The sequence below is a fragment of the Pseudochaenichthys georgianus genome, chromosome 6 (genome assembly GCF_902827115.2).
Source record: "Pseudochaenichthys georgianus chromosome 6, fPseGeo1.2, whole genome shotgun sequence".
Lineage (NCBI taxonomy): Eukaryota > Metazoa > Chordata > Actinopteri > Perciformes > Channichthyidae > Pseudochaenichthys > Pseudochaenichthys georgianus.
This window is the reverse complement of record NC_047508.1, coordinates 6020151-6042627: the sequence shown is the minus strand read 5'-3', so window position 1 is coordinate 6042627 and position 22477 is coordinate 6020151. Positions and strand designations below refer to the sequence as shown.

At 41.2% G+C, this 22477-nt stretch overlaps 2 protein-coding genes across 7 annotated transcripts in view; both read right to left on the bottom strand.

Annotated features, from left to right (window-relative positions):
- Nucleotides 1-702: 702 nt before the first annotated feature.
- tmem170a (transmembrane protein 170A) lies at nucleotides 703-18940 on the bottom strand. Its single transcript, XM_034085878.2, is given in 5 exon segments — nucleotides 703-2070; nucleotides 4348-4362; nucleotides 4365-4496; nucleotides 4499-4516; nucleotides 18613-18940. Coding segments are annotated over 5 exon segments (411 nt in total). The 5' UTR covers nucleotides 18728-18940; the 3' UTR covers nucleotides 703-1939.
- A 1409-nt stretch (nucleotides 18941-20349) lies between these two features.
- Nucleotides 20350-22477, bottom strand: part of ppp6r3 (protein phosphatase 6, regulatory subunit 3) — a 34790-nt gene continuing 32662 nt past the window's right edge. For all 6 annotated transcript variants that reach the window (XM_034084433.2, XM_034084436.2, XM_034084435.2 and 3 more), the window contains one exon: nucleotides 20350-22417. In XM_034084433.2, the coding sequence (XP_033940324.1) occupies nucleotides 22366-22417 (52 nt within the window). In that variant the 3' untranslated portion in view covers nucleotides 20350-22365. The remainder of the gene's footprint in view (nucleotides 22418-22477) is intronic.

Sequence of the window (22477 nt, the reverse complement as noted above, 5' to 3'; positions counted from 1 at the left end):
TTTTAGTTGTGAATTCACAGTTTCTTTTTAAACTGGCCCCTGGATGTTAGTCACACGTCTTCCATCGGGTCTATTCTTAGTCAAGCCTAGATTCTTAACTGCGTGGGAATTTCTGGGAGCTCAATTATTTATTTGTTTGTCTTCTAGCACAGTGGTTCTCAACTGGTGGGTCGCGGACCCATTTCGAGTGGGTCGCAGATGTGCGAGTGAAAAAGAAATTCAAACTTCAATTTAGAAAGCCAGTTTTAAAAAAAACTGTTTTGAAAACTTCTGTCACGTAGTGATCATCTTCTCAATAAAACATCTTTGCGGATGTTTTTTTGAGTCTCCATAAAAACCTCCAGACCCCCCTGCTGGGGTTGGGTTTTCAGCACGTCACGTTTTTCACGTGTGGTGAATTTGCAGGATTTTGATTGGCTCCAAGTCTGCCTTTTTATTGAATACAAGTCAAGTGTGTATTTTTATGTTAGAGAGTTCAACTTTGATTCTAGAAACTTAATGACCATCATCAGATTAACCTTTATTTAAAAGCATACTGCTGATAGATGGATTTGAGTGAAATTTCTAAATTGTGGGTCGCGATTTATTGACGGAGGAAACAAGTGGGTCCCGAGGCCTGACCAGTTGAGAACCACTGCAGTCTAGCAGGATCATGTAGCTGTTTGTGGTCAAGACAAGACTTTTCATAAAACTCCATGGAACCAAAAATAAAGGGGTGGTTTATGTTTGTGTCATCAAGAGCAACACAGTGTTGAGAGAAGGACATTTTCATCAAGACAAAGATACAAAAATAGATGTTAAAACAAACGCAACGTAAATTAATGTGAGAAAAATGTCTATCAGACAACAAATAATAGCATTTGTGCTCGTGGTGTCAGCAGCTCGTCTAAATCAGTATTCAAGAGTAGCTACAACTAGAAAAACAGTATCTCTTGCAAGCTATTTTTTTCAAATGAAAGTATTACATATTAAGTTCAACGGTCAGAATGAGTTCGTTTAAAAGCACCGTCAGTTACCAACAGCAACGAAAAGCAGTCACTGAAGACTTGATCATCAAGATCTAACCTAAGCAAGATCATCAAGAATTAGACTGTGGGAATTTGATGAGCCCGTTGATCGACAGACGAGTTCAGCTCGGTTTTGCAGAAAAAAGAAAACGAGCAAAGCATATCTGGTCATAGACATTGAAAAGCTACAAAGACCTGGAAATCATTTAAAATATAAGTTCAGTGTTTTACCAAATGAACCACGTGTAAAACATCAAAAGGAGGAAAGAAAAGCTCTTTCTCAGTTTTGGACATGTGTAGACTTCTATATGTCCACACAAACAAACTGAAGACATTCTCTTGACATCAATAAAAATAGAAATCATCTGTAAAAACCTCTTCACTTAAAATAAATGAGCTGAAGGGAAAATGTCGTGGGCGCTCCTCACTCGGAACTTGGAATTACTAACAGGCAGTGGATTCATTCAAATCAATTTGAGGAAGAACAAAGCGAGCAGCGAGAGAGAGTCAAAGAAAGACAGCCCTGAAGAGAACACCACTCTGGAAGTTAGAAATGAAGGCCTCGAAGGGGGAACAGCCAGAATCTTGCATATCATCAGTCTGTCTGTTAGTGTCTCTGTGCAGGCGGTGCATGGAGTCAAAGTCATGAGACACACACATGGCCCCTGAGAAGAGACAGGGTCCTCCTGCTGCTGACAGAGAGAGGGTCCTGCTGCCTTCACATCCTGCAGGAATGACCATGACTGTATGTGCAGCTAACCCTGGGTGTGCATCCTCAGTTTAGTCCAGAGAAAAGCTGTGTGGTGTGTGTTCGGCCCTGCAGAACACACACCTTTACAGCTCTTGGTCCATCCAGGAAGTGACATCATGTCCCGGGTCACATGTGTATCTAGTCCTGTACCATGTGACACTGTTGTCAGCATCGGGCTCTGCTAAAGGGTGGCGAGCACCCTGAAGAAGGAGATGATGAGGACACAGAAGGACTGTCCCACACCGAAAACAAGCGCTTCCAACGAGATCATCCTCTTCCCCGCCGCCTTGTACACGCCTGCTATGGCCGCACCTTTGAAGAACAAAGAAAAAACACAATATTGTTGAGATTCATTGTTTGGGTCGAATTGGAGCGCAATGATGTTATGCCACAAAATGTTTTGTATAAACAGGAAGTTGAATTGAGTAATGAATAGAATTAAATAATTGCTCTACTAACAGTTTGCAAGTTACAAAAATCACAATTATATTATAATATAGTGGGCCTGTTCATAGGCTCATTATTGGTACAAAATAACTGCAAGACAATTGATTTCCTATGATTTGCTGACCTGAGCCTTTGAGTGTTACAGATCTGCACTCTGAGATCTTAAACATGGACCAAACTTGATTTAATTCTTATAAACATGAAAGTTACAAAGGTCAACTGTTCACCAAATAAATGAACCTTAAAAGCTGGTAAGAAGCTGCCTTCTCCCTGGAAAACCTGGAAAAGGGGAGATAACTTTTGTATGGGTTACTAAAAGGTCATTTCTGGACTTACATCATCTCGGCCATTCCAGTATGTAATAAAAATGACACTATAGGGCCTCAATTTTGACCCTACGGAGGAGTAATGGAGTCTAATAACGAGAATCCATCAGGAGGCAGGATGAATGTATATACAAAAGAAAACTACAATAAAAGTATATTTATGTTTTGGTGCAAAAACCATGTAGTCATGCAAGGCCATGTGCATGACATTAATGAACACTGTAATCCCCCCCCCCACACACGTTTGACTGTGTTCTCACTTTCTGCATGAGCATCGCTTTTACTACATTTGTGTTTTTCTGGTAATGTCTGTTTTGGAAATTCCTAGTACAAACAATCAGAAACATATGATACGATATACACTATACGAGTGAGCAAAGTAGTTGCAGTTTTTCAAATGTCAATACAAGAAGGAAAACATATCTGAATGATTTATGCTTTTCTGTTCTGTAGAAACAAGACAATAGAATCAATATGGTGTTTCTCTCAGTATTCTGTGAGCATTGCAGGCAGACATAGAGAGGCGAAGCCCCTCCCCTTCCGGTGGACCTCCATGGGACCTTATTTCGAAAAAATGATGTATTGAAGTCAATGGCGAGAGAAAGATTATCTTTCGATCCCGTTTGAATTGTGGCACGAATTACATATATGATGTTTGTCAATTTGTTTGTCAAAAGATAATTTTGCAAGTCAAAAAAATAGAAATGTGTCGTAAAACTGTGAAGTAAGAATTTTTTTTGTGTGAAACACTCAATGAACTACATCTCTGGTCTCGCAGAACAACACACGTCACCAAGATGGCCGTCACTACTGTCTTGCTAAACAAGGGATTGACTATCAACACAATGAAACACGTCCAGAAGAATGTCATGCAAAGCTGCCTGCCTGCCTTCCTTTGATTCTCTCTGAACTGCCTGATCTTTTAATGTTTAATGTCAACCACTTGTGCAGATAGCATGAAGTAGAAAAGATCGCCGATGCTAATGTAGCGTTAGCATGTCTCCCCCGGGCTTAAATGGTGTATTATAGAATGATCACACCGGTGTGACAGTACTCTTCAAAGGGTTCACGAAATATGACTACTACTCTTACTGTTTAACATTTTGGGTTACTTAATGTTACTTCATGTTAAGGCTAATAAAAATGACAAGGCTAAGGCTGTAATGCTAACTAACGTGCTAGCTACTAGCTAGGTAGCTAACTTGATCCAGCCACTCCTGGTCCTTTCATCAGACGGGAAGCGAAAGAACGAGCAAGACCTAGTACAACCTGGTACTAAGCACACAGGCATCTTGTTAAAGTTATCTTATCTTAGCTATCGCTTATATTTAGCGGAGGAAAACAATTGTGACATCAGTTATGACATCCCTTACGCGACTCTGGGATTTGTAGTCTTTCTAGTTGCGTATTTTTCACAGTCTTATATTTCAACAGTTTTACGACAAACTGACTTTTTTGACATGGAAATGATTTTTTAAGATTGACAAACATATGTGTAATTCGTGGCACAATTCAAACGGGATCGAAAGATACGTTTTCTCTCCCCATTGACTTCAATACATAATTTTTCCGAAATAAGGTCCCATGGACCGGAAGTAGATGGGCGTGACTTCGCCACTCTATTGGAGAGACAACAGGAAATGTGAATAATAAAAACTACATTAGGACAAATCTGCTGTCCTCTACAGGTGAAGCATTACATTCAAATATGGGAGTGAAAACTAGTACTTGTCAAGATAATTTTTCAAGGAGGGGAACTACTGCACAATCACTCACAAGTACCTGACATACACATATGTAAGCAGCAAAGACTTACTGGTGAGGACTCCCCACAGACGGGCCCCACGATGCCCATGAGGAGGATGGCGATGGGCATGAAGCGCGCCATCTTGTGCTGCCGCAGCGTGGCGAGGGCCAGCAGGGCGGCAGGCAGGTGGAACACCAGGGAGGAGACCGCGGCCCACAGAACACTCCGTACCACATCTCTATAGTATCAGATACCACACACACACACACACACACACACACACACACACACACACACACACACACACACACACACACACACACACACACACACACACACACACACACACACACACACACACACACACACACACACACACACACACACACACACATACCACACACACACACACACACACACACACACACACACACACACACACACACACCACACACACACACACACACACACACACACACACACACACACACACACACACACACACACACACACACACACACTTCAATTATTCATTAATGTGATTGCCAGCTCCCTGTCCTCTACAACCTTTTATCTCCTCCATAAATAAGTCTAGAGCTTGTACTCAGCTGATGAGGGCCCAGTGTATGGTTTGATAAGTATGGAAAATATATGACTCATATACTCTGGCCTTCAGGCACCAGATGTTAACCCTACTGGACACTGATAAGAAGGGACAGCCCTCTCCAGCACCATCACTCCATAGAGGAACATGCTTTGGAAGATTGCTGTTCCTAAAGTTATTGAGAACAATGATCTATGTTCGGAGAATCTAGACGCTGGCCTTTGAGCCCTAAATAGGTCTTAATATGTTTTTTTATCACATTACAGACATTATAAAATATACAAACACAGTAGCTGTGCATTCAGTCAATATACATCATGAATGTATGATCATTTTATTTTTTAGATAACCTGTAGTTTAGCTGACACTTGAATCCAAAACGGATTACATACACTTCTATACCGTAGATATGCCTTCAGGAGCCATTTAGGGTCAAGTATCTTGCCCACCGACACTTCAACATGTTGACTGCGGGGGTTAAGGCCCTGACACACCAAGCCGATTTCGGCCGTTGATAGATGTCTGGCCTTCGATGAGCATCCTGTCGTCCTGTGTGTCCCGCACCGTCGTCTCTTTTCGGCCGTGCCGACACCTTCCGCGGCCGATTCACCATGTTGAATCGGCAGCGGAGGCTGTCAGCAAAATAAATCACTGATTGGCTATTCAGCTTAGCGAATCACTGCATGAGAAGCGAAAAGGAAGTGAGGTACGCAAACAAACGATTAGGCACACACAGATGGCTATTATTTTTCCTTTTCATCTCACCTGGACGCAAGAATTTATTTTACATCATGGCGATCTGGAATGAAGAAAGCGAAGACCAACTCAGTTGCCACGTAATTTGCTGCCACACTTCCTGCATGAGGTGGACCATAGCTTCTTCAAGTATTTAATAGACAGGACGCTGGACAATGTGGCTGATTTTTTTTTTTTATTGTATTATTTACTATTTTTATCTTATTGTATTTTAGTCGATTGTTTACATTGTACAGTTCTACATTTGATAATAAACCACTTTTTACCGATATTGCAAAATACAAAACTACAGCCATTAGATAACACAACATTCGAATGAGGATAAAATTAGCTATACTACAATAAAAGTCAGAAGATACAGATGTAAATGATGATACATAATTTGCCGGTCAGTGTTATGATGTTGTATATTAATTAGTGCTGTCAAAATTATCACGTTAACGGCGGTAATTAATTTTTTGAATTAATTGCGTTAAAATATGTAACGCATTTAACGCATGTGCAGAATGGCCCGCCCCATACGTGCCACCAGTGGCAGCGCCAGGGTATGGCTGGGGTAGGCTACACCTATACCAAGAAATGGCTTAGCCCCACCATGAAAAATGATGTTAAAGTAAGCAAAATAAAGTCTGCCAACTCGCGGAGTAAATTGCACAGACAGCAGTTAATAAGATTGATTTCAGTAGCCATGGTTTTGAAAACTTTTGTCACGTAGTGATCGTCTTCTCAATAGAACATCTTTGATAATGGCGTCGTGTTGTTGCAGGAAGTCCCGACGGAGAATACTTTTGCTGGAGTACAGGGGTGCACATAACTGGTACGCAGGTTATGTGCGTAATCTGAAATGCGTACCGTCACTTGTGTCACAAAGCGCATTTGCGTACCGACGTACTTGTGAAGCTTTTCCAGAAGGCGGTTAGATCACCGGACGACAGAGTCGGTCTCCGTGTGCACAGACAGGGCTGCTGTTAACGTCGGTCTGTACAACGGACTTGTGCCAAAACTACGCCAACCGGCTGCGGAGGGAGACTCCCCCCCTTCACTGGAGAACTGCGCTAAAACAGCTGATCACAACGTTCACACTCTGTGGTCACGAAGTACTCCACTAGCCACCCCCCCCCCCCCCCCCCCCCCCCCCTCTGTCGACTTTCCTGAAGTACTCCCCCGTTGATAGAAATCAACACGTAATGAATTAAGACCCCACGGTTTGATGATTGATAGGTGTGTGGGTTGTCTTTCATTTTGACACGCAGACATTTTTTATAATAAACATAGATACTGTATGTTAAATGGATATATCCGGCCTTCTTTCATTTATCTTTCCATTCCCCACAACAATATACATAAATAATGGCATATTTTGGACATAGTTCGAATGGTGATTATCATGATTAATTAATTTTTAAACTGATTAATCTAGATTAAAATTTGTAATCGTTTGACAGCCCTAATATTAATATAATCTTGGATTATAATTACTGATGCATGGAATGTGGTAGCAGAAGTACTTTAAGGTTGCCAACCACAATGCTTAAATAGTTTCTTTCTGCTTCAGAGAGCTGAAGTTTGTATATAGAGTGGCGAAGTCACGCCCCATCTACTTCCGGTCCATGGGGACCTATTTCGGAAAAATAATGTATTGAAGTCAATGGAGAGAGAAAACTTATCTTTCGATCCCGTTTGAATTGTGCCATGAATTACACATATGATGTTTGTCAATCTAAAAAAATAATTTCCATGTCAAAAAAGTCACAGTTTGTCGTAAACCTGTTGAAATATAAGAGTATGAAAAATGCGCAACTAGAAAGACTACAAATCCTAGAGTCGCGTAAGTGATGTCACAATTGTTTTCCTCCACTAAGAGATAGCTAAGATCAGCGCCATATAGATAGATTCTATCTATATGGCGCTGACTAAGATAAGATAACTTTAACAAGATGCCTGTGTGCTTAGTACCAGGTTGTACTTGTTATCATACCAGCAATGGGTCTTGCTCGTTCTTTCGCTTCCAGTCTGATGAAAGGACCAGGAGTAGCTGGATCAAGTTAGCTACCTAGCTAGTAGCTAGCACGTTAGTTAGCATTACACGCTTGTCATTTTTATTAGCCTTAATATGAAGTAACATTAAGTAACCCAAAATGTTAAACAGTAAGAATAGTAGTTATATTTCGTGAACCCTTTGAAGAGTACTGTCACCGGTGTGATCATTCTATAATACACAATTTAAGCCCGGGGGAGAAATGCTAACGCTAGTATCGGCGACCGCTGATCTTCTCTACTTCATGCTATCTGCACAAATGGTTGACATTAAACATTAAAATCTGCAATATCAACGTAAGAGCTTGTGCCTCTTCGGGGGGTGCTAACACTTATCCATAAACGTTATCGTTTACTTTGTCTTTATATGTAGATATTACTTTTCTCCGTTAATCTCCGTCACGTTGTTTCCATAGCAACAACAACTTCCTGTCAACAGCGCTAACTCTCCTTCAAAATAAAAGCATGTCCATAAATAGGAAGCCAAGTCAAATTACACTTAAGACATAATACAACTGCAACGAAAGTAACAAACACAATGCGATATCCTTTTCAATTTGTATACATTAACAAATAACTATAAAACAACAATACTGTAGAATACCAAAATGAATGCCGTGAATACACCGAAATACACGTGTTGAAGCGGTTCACACCACCCCCTGCAGGCCGAATATTCGCTGCTGATTACTACCGAATATCCGGAGCCTGAAAAATGGTATTCGGGACAGCCCTACCGCAGACTAGGGCTGCAACAAACGACTAATTTGATAATCGATTAATCTATCGATTAATGAAACGATTAATCGATTATTCGGATCGTTAAGGTTTTAACTGTACTACTACTTATATCGATACTGCTTATCGATCCGGTCCTTTTAACGATAGTATTAATGGTTCTTTTGACAAGAAATAAGCTAACTAAACAAATTGTGAACAAAACTAACATCGCTTTTTATTTTAATTAAATGCATAATATTTCACATCAAAAGAAACAACAATGTTTTAACAAATCGTATTAAATAATGTGATGACAGAACTGTAAACAGAATAGCTGAAACTTTAACAAAATAAATAACTCGGTTACCTCTAATCATTAACCCATGTTTTTATAACTGAGTTAACTCCGTGTGTTGCTGCTAGCATACATAACACCTGACGTGGAAACGTTACTCGTGGACGGGGCTACAGAGCTACTAGAAAGACAGTGGAACCCGGTGCATTTCTCCGTCTGGATCTGGAGCACTTTTGCTAAATGTTTAGACAAATTGCTCGTGTTACCGCCCTTACATGCTAAACTCTTATTGCACTTTTGGTAACGAGCATTGACCACATCGAGACGGCTAAAGTTTAACCATACCTCGGAGCGCGTTCTCTCCGCCATCTCCTCCGTGTGTGAGTGTTGCATGCATGTAGCAGCTGCGTGTGTGTGTGTAAACTGCCCCGCCCCCTCGCAAGCAGGCGGGGGAGAGATCTCTCGTCTGAATTGGGAAGATCGAAAATACATTATAGACGCATTTTGTAGTCATATTGCATATTAGAAACGGAGTTGGTGACACTAAGACTGCGATATAACGTTTATGTAGCAATAATAGATATGACATATGTTTTAAATGTCTCCTGTACCGATAAAAAAGAGCGATAACGTTGGAGCTTAACGGGGTGTAGAACACATATGATGACGTCACCAACGAATCGACGACTGAATTAGTTGCCAACTAATTTGGTAATCGATTTTAATCGATTAAGTCGATTAGTTGTTGCACCCCTACCGCAGACCCATGCTCACAGCGTTATAAACCTTTTTCTTACTCAATATCAAGCCACACTTATTGTTTTTACTTCGGCTGTGAGTGTTTGTGTGTGCTCAGGATGAGTTTCGCTTGTTCTCTGTGTATCGCAGACACAGAAGCCTGTCTGCTCCTTGCAGCAGCTACAAGCAGCAACGAGCCTCAACGTCGCGACCAATCAGCGCACACTGGGCTCACAGGGAGGGGGGGGGGGGGGCAGGAGCAGGAGCTCCAACAAGCCGTTTAGGACAGAGAGTGAATACCGGTGAATACACATACTTCACAGAGATGCTGTATGAGAAACCAATGTGAGTTTGGAAAATTGCACAGTATAAATCTATTTTATTCTGAAAGAAAGAAGTGAAATGTGCTAACGTGACAGCCGTCTTGGTGTGTTGTGCGAGACGGGAGATGAGCGGTTTCACACAAAAAAGTGTTACTTTACAGACACATTTTTTTTTTTTTGACTTGCAAAATTATCTTTTAAATTGACAAACATCATATGTGTAATTCGTGGCACAATTCAAACGGGATCGAAAGATATTCTTTCTCTCGCCATTGACTTTAATACATACTTTTTCCCGAAATAAGGTCCCATGGAGGTCCCCTGGAAAGGGAGGGACTTCACCTCTCTATTAGGGCTGCTCTATTATGGCAGAAATCAATATTAGATTATTTGGGTCAATAATTGACATCACGATTATTAAAAACGATTATCCATTTACTTTGAAAACATGAATTTATTGTGTAGTATGTTTTTAACAGTGATTACCCTGAACTTTAAGTATAATTAAATTGAAAAACCAATAAAAAAAAGAAATAATCGTTTTATTTCGATTATGTTGTTTTCATAATGGTTGCAAGCCAAAATCGTAATTGCGATTAAAATACGATTAATTGAGCAGCCCTACTCTCTATAGATGTGCCATCAATGAGCGCTGTGTCGCCCTACTCAGATTGGTGTGTACTGCACCGTCATGTCTTTTCGGCCGTGCCGACACCTTCCGCCGCCGACTGTCGGCCAAAGAAATCACTCTGATTGGCTGTTCAGCTTAGCGAATCAGTGCATGAGAAGCGAAACGGAAGGGAGGGACCCAAACAAACTATTAAGAAGGCAAATCTCAGATTGCATTTAACTGGGGAAAGCCCCATGAGCTTAGAGTGAAAATGGAAACTCACACTATTTGTTGTTGGTTTATATCCAAGCCCCCAGGAAGTGCGCCGGAGACTGATGAGAATATTCGTTGTGGCCAAACGGCGGTACTACACTTCCTTTAGGTTGCTGGGCCCGGAAACACTTTTTTCCCATTGACTTACATTGGGAAAGAGTGGTCTGTAACTCGTTGTATAATTTTAAACTAAATAAACAACCCAGTATGAACACTTGTATAGCCCTTATTAAAAACATTCGTTCCTCAAGTTGTAAAAATGTGCTAATAACGTTATTCTGAGAGTTATTTCCCTCTGCATTATGAACGTGCATCTAACCCACGGGACCGCGCCGCCCGGCACGTTCATGTTACGTGTTCAGCACTACATGCGTTTGTCTTTACCCATGGATGCACAATAAGAACGGACCCATATCACCTTACTGCCAGCCCACGGAGCTGTAATAATGTATATATATTGCACATGTTTGCTGTAATTCATCATTGGTCAAATATTATACTACATGGGCTGTATGATTAAATCTTGTACCGTAAATGTTGTATTAAATAAAGTTAATATTACCGACGTTAGATTAACGTCCCTGTAGCTTATTATTGCACTAAGAAGCTTATTGCACTGTGTGTATACATATATATATATACAGTGCAATAATTCTTTCATGCTAAATGAAGCTCTGTTGGATATCACTAGATCCTGTTACAGCGTAATATAAGTAAATAACGATTGATGTGTACATTAGCATAATTACTAGCTAGCCGCTAGCTGCCGCCTCGTTAATATCAAATCCATCATAATAACAATCCATTACCATGCTGTCATGAACGCACGGTGCTGTTACGTGTACGCAAATTGACGTGCTTGATGTGAACAAGCATTTTGGTTAAAGTTGCGCATGCGCTATGCAGGGCTCGAGCTTAAGGACGTCCCGTTGTCGAAAAAACGAGTGGAGTGGAGGATAAAAAATAATTTTGGACGAGAGTTAAAATAAAAATACCCTCCTAACTCTACAAACGGCGATGAAAATGAAACCGACTGCACGTTTTGTGTAGCACACAGTTATTAAACCTCCTTGTCAACATAAACACACACGCACAAAACATTTAGAAACCCGCGAAGCTGTGCCGCTGGCTGTGCAATTTAATCGATCTTGCGATATATATCGATATTTAATTTTCCGAGAAAGTATCGATATTTCAGCCGCGGGTATCGATACATTAAGTCTGATAACTGTGTTATCAGACTTAATGTATATATATATATATATATAGTGCAATAAGCTTCCTAGTGCAATAAGAAGCTCCAGCGACGTTAATCTAACGTTGGTAATATTAACTTTATTTAATACAACATGTACGGTACAAGATTTAATTATACAGCCCCTGTAGTATAATGTTTTACAAATGAGGAATTACAGCAAACATGTGCAATATATCCATTATTACAGCTCCGTGGGCTGGCAGTAAGGCGATATGGTCCATTGTTATTGTGCATCCATGGGTAAAGAGAAACTCATGTAGTACTGAACACGTAACATGAACGTGCCGGGCAGCGCAGTCCCGTGGGTGAGATGCACGTTCATAATGCCGAGAGAAATAACTCTCAGAATAACATTATTAGCACATTTTACAACTTGAGGAACGAATGTTTTTAATAAGGGCTATACAAGTGCTCATACTGGGTAGTTTATTTAGTTTAAAAAAAATTATCCAATGATTTACAGACCACTCTTTCTCCATGTAAGCCAATGGGAAAAAGTGTTTCCGGGCCTGGCAACCAAACGGAAGTGTAGGTACCGCCGTTTGGGCCGCCACGAATATTTTCATCTGAGTCCGGCGCACTTCCTGGGGGCTTGGCGCTAATGAGCAACTCTCATAGGAATTAATGAGGCCCCGCCTCCCATGCTGTATCCAGTTCTTATTATACATCTATGGTTTATATCATAGATATATATATAAACACTAGATGACTCACCCGCGCTGCTGGCCAATGGAGACCGACGTTGCCACATGGCGGCCATCTTGCCACAGGCAGCTCGCTCATTCATAACATTATGTTTATGGTGCACTATTGAAATAACCGTAGATTGCTCAATTTTCAAACGGTTTGGTTCGTTATAAACATCAAAGATGTAGTTATGATAATGCATACTTATAATTATAATCATTAACTTGTTTTTTTCAACATGTCTTGTTGTCTCCTGTATCATAGCCATGCTAATAACGTTTATAATAAAACAAACCATTTGTAAATCAGTCAAGATTTCAGCGAGTTAAGAGCATTTTTGTGCAGATCACTCACCTTACAACAGCTGTAGCAGTAGTTGTTGACTGTGGTAAGATGGCCACGCTGGCGCACGCTGGCGACCAGTGATGTACCTGAACGCGTTCAATGAACTATCGTTCATGAACGCGTTCATATTTTGGGCGAACGTGAACTGAACGTACTGTATTTCCGCTAGATGAACGTAATTGAGAACGCGTTCATTCTCAGCGCTGTATAACGGCGTTCAAAACTGCGTTCATTCTCAGCACTGTATTATAACGGCGTTCAAAAGTGTGCCAGATTTCATATGCCTTTCAGCCAAAAACCCAGTTAAAACACACCGTAAACAGGCTTCAAAATAATGCGGAAAACCACCCAATCTGGCAACAGCAAGCTGCCTGTGACGCGTACGCGCCTGTCACCCCTGGCTGTCGCACTAAAATATAAATATACTAAATATATCAGACTCCTCACAACAAACAATGTGGAACCGCGGAACCGGCGAGCATTGAATGAATGAATGAATTAGTATGGACGAAGCCGAGAGCAGCTGCAGCAGCACTCGCTCAGAGTGAGACTCGACGGGTGGGGAACCTCCGGCCTCCGGCCGTATACGGCCCGTGAGACAATTTGGTACGGCCCTCGAGGTAATTTATAAACACACGCAAAAAATTTAAAAATGAAAGAAATCTAGACCGCAAAAAAATTAAACAAGCGAGTGCCTGTTTTTCCTGGCCAAGGTCAGGGTCCTTGAACACAACACGAGCCTAACGTGTCATCACGTGGTATATGTCTCGACTGACAGGGGTGCAGTTCTGACGGAGAGCACCAGAACACCACTCAAGCACTTCAGAAATTGCAGTACCGATAAGTCCATACACATGTCGCAGTTTCTGCGTGTCTGTGTCTTTAGTTGAAAGCCCAGTGGCGATCTGCTCATCTGTCATACTGATCAGACAGTCAATAACTGTGTTGTTATCATTAGCATCTGGTTAGCTAGCTATGCTAACGAATATAAGAAGCTTTGTCTACAACCAGTGAGGTAAAGGCACATCTTTATAAAAAAAATAAGAGAATAAAGTAAACAGGTATAAAATACTATATGACAGTTATTAATAAAGAAGAATACAGTTTGAAAGGGTAGTGATTTGTCAAATATCCATAAATTAAAAGAAAATCTGCTTACAGTTGTGTTTGGGTGTTGAGAGATGTGTCCATAGATCTCCTAATGTTGCTCTCAAAGTGCAACAAATCTTCCCAGGGGAGCATGCCCCCCGGACCCCCCTAGAGGAGGTTAGGTCCCCCCCCCACTTAAATCATGTTCACATGGATAGGAAACTAAATACATTTGCACACATCTTGTGTCCATAAATTATCTTTCCGTTTTGGTGGTCACGCCACACCCTGCACGTGCATGCATACGCGAGTCATGGTGAGATATCTGGATTAAGAGGTTGCTTTTTCTTTGCACAGAATGAAATGAATGAGCTGTGATTTTAGTTTTTTTTAAGCAGAGGTCAATAACTTGTACGGCCCTCTGAGGATATTGTAAAAATTGAAATGGCCCATTAACATCGTACAGGAGACAAATAATAGCTCGCAGCAACGTATTGAAAAAATAACTATGAACTATAAAATTAGTTCATTTTTGAAACCATGAACTTTAGTTCAAAATTTTGAATTATGAACTATGAACTGAACTAGTTCATTTTAAAATGTGTGAACTGTGAACTGAACTAGTTCATGTAGAAAGTGAACTTTCCCAACACTGCTGGCGACTCCCCCTTGAGCCAGCTAGTGTTTATATATATCTATTAGGGGTGTAACGGTACACGTGTGTACCGAACGAATATAACGTTAAACGTAAACAATTGAGAACGTGAACAACTTCTTGGAAGAAATCTCAGGTGCTGCGTCGCAGCATTCAGAGTAATTTGCTCCCATTGGGCTCATCCCGTCATAGAGCGAGCAAGTCATTTAATTGGATGAGAGGGCATGCTATGAGAGCTGGTCAGAGGGATGCGTTCAAATTTAGTCGGTAATTTGAGGAACTGTCGAAAATGAATGGCGAACGCAGATAAAGTTGAGCTCGAAAATCCTCCAGCATCATTGAAGTCTCCGGTTTGGGAACATTTTGGTTTCGCAGTTACGTACAAGGATGACGGACAAAGACAGGTGGACCAAACCAAAGCTGTTTGTCGGCATTGTTCAACTAAAATTGGTTACGCGGCTGGCAATACATCAAACTTGCACACTCTTGAAAAGGCATCACCCGAACGTGAATATAACCGGTACCAAAAGAAAAAAGACTGAAGTGCAAACCCAACTCCCGCTAGCATTTAAGCCTCCACCACTCGCAAAAACTTCAGACCGAGCCAAAGCTATTATAAACGCCAAATATCCTTATGTTGCCATGTTAGCAAAGCGCTACCTGGCTGTATCTGCTACCTCTGTCCCTAGCGAGAGGGTTTTCTCCACAGCAGGAGACATTGCTAGTGCCAGCAGATCTGCCCTTTCAGCAGCCATGTGGACAAGTTCATCTTTCTTTAAACAACATGAAAATACAATGACAAGCAAGTCCTAATGTCAAGCTGGCTGCTTAGGTACTAGTACTAGGGGTGTAACGGTTCACAAACATTTCGGTTCGGTACGTACCTCGGTTTTTAGGTCACGGTTCGGTTCGGTACGTTTTCGGTACAGCAGAAAAAATTATCACAAAACATAACATATTTTTTAAAAATTATTATTAAACTGTGAATAATGTATTCACTCAAATACATGGAGAACACACCCTCTCGCTAGGGACAGAGGTAGTAGCAGATACAGCCAGGTAGCGCTTTGCTAACATGGCAACATAAGGATATTTGCCGTTTGTAATAGCTTTGGCTCGGTCTGAAGTTTTTGCGAGTGGTCGAGGCTTAAATGCTAGTGGGAGTTGGGTTTGCACTTCAGTCTTTTGGTACCGGTGATATTCACGTTCGGGTGATGCCTTTTCAAATGAGTGTGCAAGTTTGATGTATTGCCAGCCGCGTAACCAATTTTAGTTGAACAATGCCGACAAACAGCTTTGGTTCGGTCCACCTGTCTTTGTCCGTCATCCTTGTACGTAACTGCGAAACCAAAATGTTCCCCAACCGGAGACTTCAATGATGCTGGAGGATTTTCGAGCTCAACTTTATCTGCGTTCGACAGTTCCTTAAATTACTGACTACATTTGAACGCATCCCTCTGACCAGCTCGTCCAATGAAATGACTTGCTCGCTCTATGACGCGTTGAACACAATGGGAGCAAATTACTCTGAATGCTGCGACGCAGCACCTGAGATTACTTCCAAGAAGTTGTTCACGTTCTCAATTTTTTACGTTTAAAGTTATATTTGTTCGGTACACTTCGGTACACACGTGTACCGAACCGAAGGGCCCGTACCGAATAATTTCGGTACGGGTACGTGTACCGTTACACCCCTAACTAGTACAGTACAGTTCAGATACAGATTATTTGATTATATTTTGTATTTATTTGAGTGAATATTCACAGTTTAATAATAATTAAAAACCCAAAACTAATAGTTTATGTTTTGTGAGTACTTGTACAGTAAAGTTCAAATACAGATTATTTCAGTTCATCGAAATGCTGCACCTTAATGTTTATTTTATTATATTTTGTATTTATTTGAGTGAATACATTATTCACAGTTTAATAATAATAAAAAAAAATATATATATATATGTTTTGTTTTGTGAAAAAAAATTCTGCTGTACCGAAAACGTACCGAACCGAACCGTGACCAAAAAACCGAGGTACGTACCGAACCGAAATGTTTGTGAACCGTTACACCCCTAATATCTATGGTTTATATCACGCAGTCTGTTCTTCTTCTCTCGGTGTATCATGCAGTCTGTCTTTCGGTTGTTGCCTCTTACACACTACCGCCGCCTGCTGGTAAGGAGAGTTATTGCCACTCACGCATGCGCAGTTCCTACGTGCAACTTGGCCGTTGGCTGAAGTCTTTGCGGTGTGTTCCAGTGCGAAACATGGCCAACACGCAGGAGACGTGAGGCGACGTTCCGTCGGGACGTATTCTTTGGTGTCAGTTTGGTGTGTAAGAGGCTTTAAAGGTGGGGTAGGTAAGTTTCAGAAACCAGCTCGAGTGCACTAAAATTTGAAAGTACACAGCCGAAAAGAATCCGCCGCTTCCTTCAGACTTCCTTACAGAGCACCTCCTCCAACACACATGAACGCATGGGAGCCTGCCTGCAGACCTCCACTCTCAGGACAGTTCCGGTGCAGACCTCCACTCTCAGGACACCTCCACTGTCAGTTACAGGAAGTGACGATTCTGACGCGTCTTTTTCCCGCCCACCGAAGGACTCGTTTGAATGGAAGTGTTTCAAATCACAATGGAGACCGCCCACCGTGCACTTTGGGTCGGCCTTGGTCAAGCCCTTTTGACCCCCCCAGCCTGGTTCTCGTAAAAGTTTTTTCGCTCAAATGACACCATGGAGGAAATGTAACGGGAGGTTGACAGGGGACTCTGCCGCCTCACGAGTGCCTATTTTGGTGGACACTTTTTTTCACTTTCCCCCGGTTTTATTATTTTGGCTATTTCATTCACCCGGTTTCTACCGGGGACATTGCCCGTCTCGGGTATCCCCCCCCACTGCCTGTGTCCAGCCCCCCCACCCCCCCCAACTCATTCATATATTAACGGATTTTGACCATTTTTGTTGCATTTTTCTCCTCTCCTCTCACTGATCGAATGGCAAAACGCGACCCACTGTCGGAGGGCCTCCACGCCGGCCCGGCCTAGTGCCGGTGCTCTGGAGGTCGGTTCCTCCGAACTGCGGGTTCGACTCTGATGGCTGGGAGGGTGTGCTGCGTTGGGGTGGGGGACTTCTCCCACTCTGCGTGTCTCTTTCCTTCCCGGGCCGGCCAATATGAAACGTGACCAAGTCCCACGGGTTCCGCAGCGGGGTGGAGGTTCCCAGCTGGAACCTCCCCACCTCGCAGTGGTGCACCCGGCAAACACGGTTGTTTTCTCGAACCTTCCACTGTTGTCTAGCGGGTGTAACTAAAATACAAGATGTTGTATTTATATATAATAAATAATTATATCTATATATATAGATAATAAGTGTCAGTAAAGTGGCACTGTGATTTTATTTTGGAATTCTTAGCGTGCACTTCCTGTCCTGAGAGTGGAGGTCTGCACCGGAACGGTCCTGAGAGTGGAGGTCTGCAGGCAGACCCCTCTCCATGAACGCGCAATGCACGCCCAATTACGGCACACCCAATGAGGGCACGAGATACATTTGTGCGTGCACGAGATGGAAGGCTGACAGACAGGGCGGAAATCGTGCTTCGTCGTGCTTTTTACAGTATTACGGCTTCCACAGATGACATTTTTTTATGGATTTTTTGTCAAAGCACTTAAGAATATTCATTGCTATCGGGATGTTAAGAGCATTCCATGGAATATAACAAAAAGTGTATCTCGAGCCGGTTTCTGAAACGTACCTACCCCACCTTTAAGCTAACGCGTACACCAGCGTGAAACAACTTTACTTCATCTATAAAAACAATTAATTTAAAACAGAATTAAGCACAATTTAACCCCCCTTTCGTTTTAAAATAATTCACGAGACGCCACTATACAGCATATTCGCACTGATACACAGTGAGTAGAGCTAACAAGCTGCCAAACATTAGCCCACCTGAGAAGTCGTTGAGAGATGTGTCGTTTCCTCGGTATGTGCCATTCTTCCTCGGCACTAAATTCAAACCGAGTATTTGCTGAAGAAGGTCTATCTCCGTATACTTATCCTGCATGTCTCACACCGATAGTCGACACTGCATGAATACAAATGTCCACAAGACTTGTAAAACCATAAGAGTCGGTAAGGGGATTTGCCCAGACTGTGTTGACGTAAGTAGGCTAGCTAGCATCGGGTTAGCATCAGGCTAGCCGTCAACACAACTTGTTTGACGTCATCATGCAATAGCATCCTAAAAATGTGCTTCCCCCAAGTTAGATCTGTCAGGTAACAGCGCTTCCGGATGTTAAACACTAACCTGGGCAAAATGTAAGCAGTGGTCATTAGATTGTATATAAAACGTTGCAGGTGTTGGACAGTTACTAGTTGTTAGTTATAGTTTACCCTTAATGAGGAATATTCGGTAAGCAGTTTATGGCAAGTAGGCTGCCTGACAGACTAAACCCCGGAAGAATTGGCACAGTAATATGCAACTACAAGTGTATTTAAGATACTGTATAAGGTGCATAGTGCACGACGACATAAAGGATAATTATTGACCAAATCCATCTTACAATTGTCACTTACGTTTCACTTACTTACACTACAACAACAACAACAATAATAACTTTCAATAGGAAGGTTTCAATTGAAATAAGGATTTAATATCAATGTTTTTTTTTTAAATATTTGTATTCGTGATAGTTGGAATAGGTTCCATATGAAGGTCAATGAAAAGTTGAATATCAATAATGTGGGTTTTTACACATGTGGAATATATTTAAGGTTTATTGAGAATCTGACGCATAACTACATTTCTGGCTTTGAATGTAGAATAATACCCATGATGTATAAAACGTTAAAAAATGTAAGTAGGCATAGTTCTAGATTGAAGTATATATATACATAGACGACACTTGAGCATATACTTGTATCACTTGTTTGTTTGCTTGTAAGTGGAAATTAAGACTAGTAGGTAAATGTTAAGGTACTTACATATTTCCTTTTTTTTTTAAGTGTAGTGGGTACTCTGCAATACTCCTAAATGTGAAGTTGATGACATGAACAAATGTCCAGGAAATCAACAGACTGACAAGATTCTGTTAGATAAGGATAATAAAAAACAATAAGCATTAGTAGCTTGTATATTTAATATATATATCGTTTTATTCTTACTGATTTAACGTGACAAATTTTAAAGGACATCATTTATCTGACAAATCTTACAATCATTTTTTTGGAAATTATTGCTTAAATTAAACAGCTCCAAATGTTGTTGAGGCTCCACTACTATTGGCCAAATGAAAAGAAAAAAAAGCATTATACTGACCTTGTCCAGGTTTTCCATGACTGAAAGAAGTTGACATCTTGATCTGCGGCCACCATCACATCCAAAGCCTAATATCTTGTTCATTTCTGGCTAGCATCAATGCAGGAAAGCCTCAGACAGAAATAACGCAACACTTTCACTCAATTACTATCTAATGCCGTGTTTCACATTAAATGTAAATGCAGATTCCATCGAAGCTTAAAGAATTTGATAGACCAGAATATCTACAATATTACAGATATCTTGATTAGACAGAGTGCTGTATTTAGTACCAACAACATATCTCTAAAGAAAGATTGTGAAACTGGCCTAATAAACTTCATTCATGACAATCAAGCCCAAGAAACCATCTGGAAAGACCACTGAAATTCAGAAATTAAGATGACATTTAATTAATAATCTGACAAAAAAGTGGGTTGTACCATCATCATGAAATAGTGAATCATTTGTTGCCAAGATGAAGAAAAAACATTTGGTGAGGGGAATCAAAGTGGTTCCATGGGAAGGAGGAAGGCTGCAGAGGAGTGTGTTTTCTAGCAGCAAAGACACCATTTCAATGGCAGCTGCAGGTAGATGCAATGCTCTGTTTAAGGCTCAGTGCCATGAGGACGGATATTCAGCATCAGCACTGCCAATCCAGATGTTCAATATTTCATCAGTAGACAAAAAATTGGCCCATCACAAAAGTTGGTCCTCTATTTATCATGTTAAGAAAATAAAGTTAAGCATCTGGCGGCTGACAAGCTACACATATTTCTGGAGGATTGGTTAAGACCAACCCTTAGCTAAAAGGCCATAAACACAGAGCAACTACAATATGTCCGGACTCTAACACGGCTGGTTTTTATGTTTGTTTGAAATTCATAAATCCACCGCCTCATGAAGCCAGTTAAAAAAAAAAAAAGAGGGTTTCATTCAAAGAAAAAAAAGTGGAGGATGCATTCAGACTGACAACAGCATTAATAGTCAAACTTCCTATGTTATACATCAGACAAAAACAAGGTCTGGTGGGGGTGTTGCTTTGGTTACTGCTGACAAAGTAACGAGTCAAGGCTCATAAAAGAATGCACCTCATATTGTGATCAATTTATCATCCTATCCTTCCGCAATCAACAACTAGCATTTAAACAACTTCCCCATTCACTTTAATTCCTTCACCAGGACTGTGTACACTGATTTGATTGGTTAACATAATATTTTCAACAGCAGTTTGTAGAGGTAGCTGCTGCATTTTCTAACCGTGCTGCCGTCAGTCTGAACACAGATTAAGAATAAACACCTATGGTTGGAGCTGGATCAACAGCCAATATCTGCAAGTGTATGATTGTAACTTAGTTTTCTTAATAACATCCTAAAGTGACTGAGTTACACCTACAGTAGCTCCAGGAGGCGGGTAATTTCTTCATTTGCTAAATTATTTTATTTGTGCCAAGTAAGCCTTTAACAGCCAACTTTCCCTCACCTTCCAAGTTCTGTTCAAAGCTGTAGCTACCTAAAGTCAAAGCTCTCAGTTGAGAACCACTAGTCTAGAAAGAAAGATTTAAAAAAAAAAAAAAGAGGTTGTAGGAAAACAAGAATGGATTTCCAGCTGTGTTTCTGCCATGGTGACGACGTTTAGCCTTGTAGCTGCGAGGTAGGAACCTGGTTAGCACGAATGCAGCCTGTAGAAGGGGAGAGGTGTGTTGGCATGGCTCCTTAGTAACAAAACAACCATTATCTTACTCCTATAATAAATGAAAAAGAATTATACCAAAAAGCGTGTCAAATCTTACTCAATGGAGAAGAATACAAGAGAAAAACATTTACAAATCATACCTGCAGCAAAATAAAACTGTTTCAATTGGAAGAGCAGCTCTGCTCAGAGACCCAGACCAATGGTGCGTGGGAATTTAAATATAGCAACTGTTGTATTCAGTTAGCGGGATAACAGAAACGTGCAGTCACAACAGCTGGGTGAGTGGGTGAGACACCAACCAGCTAGTCCTGTTTCTGGGACAATTCATCTTATGTTTCTGTATACATTTTCCTTTTTATAAAATATTTTATTCATACAATCATTTCTTTAACTATAGCAACATTACTATTTCATTTTTGAGTGGCAAGATATCAGTCGCACATCACCTCATAAGAACAATAGTATATAAACAAATGCAGAAAAAAATGTATTCTGTATCCTTTTGAGCATGTCTCTCGTTTTGCTTTTCAGTTCATCGTGTGTCTGTACACCTGTCTTCTGTCTCGTCAGTGTTGAGCCAATGGGAGTATTGCTGGTCCTGGTGGGGGCGTGTGATTGGTGCAGCTCTGAGCAGTGGCCGACCGCTGGCAGGAGGGGGGGGCCCTGCATGGCAGAACAGGCTGGACACTGGCTGGCGTTCGGCTCCCCCTCACGCCGGCCCGTTCACAGATGGCTCTGAGGACACGGCACTCTGGTCCAGTCTGGGGGAAACGCAAGGATGGAAATATGTATCCATTTAATAATAAAATATTGGAATACAT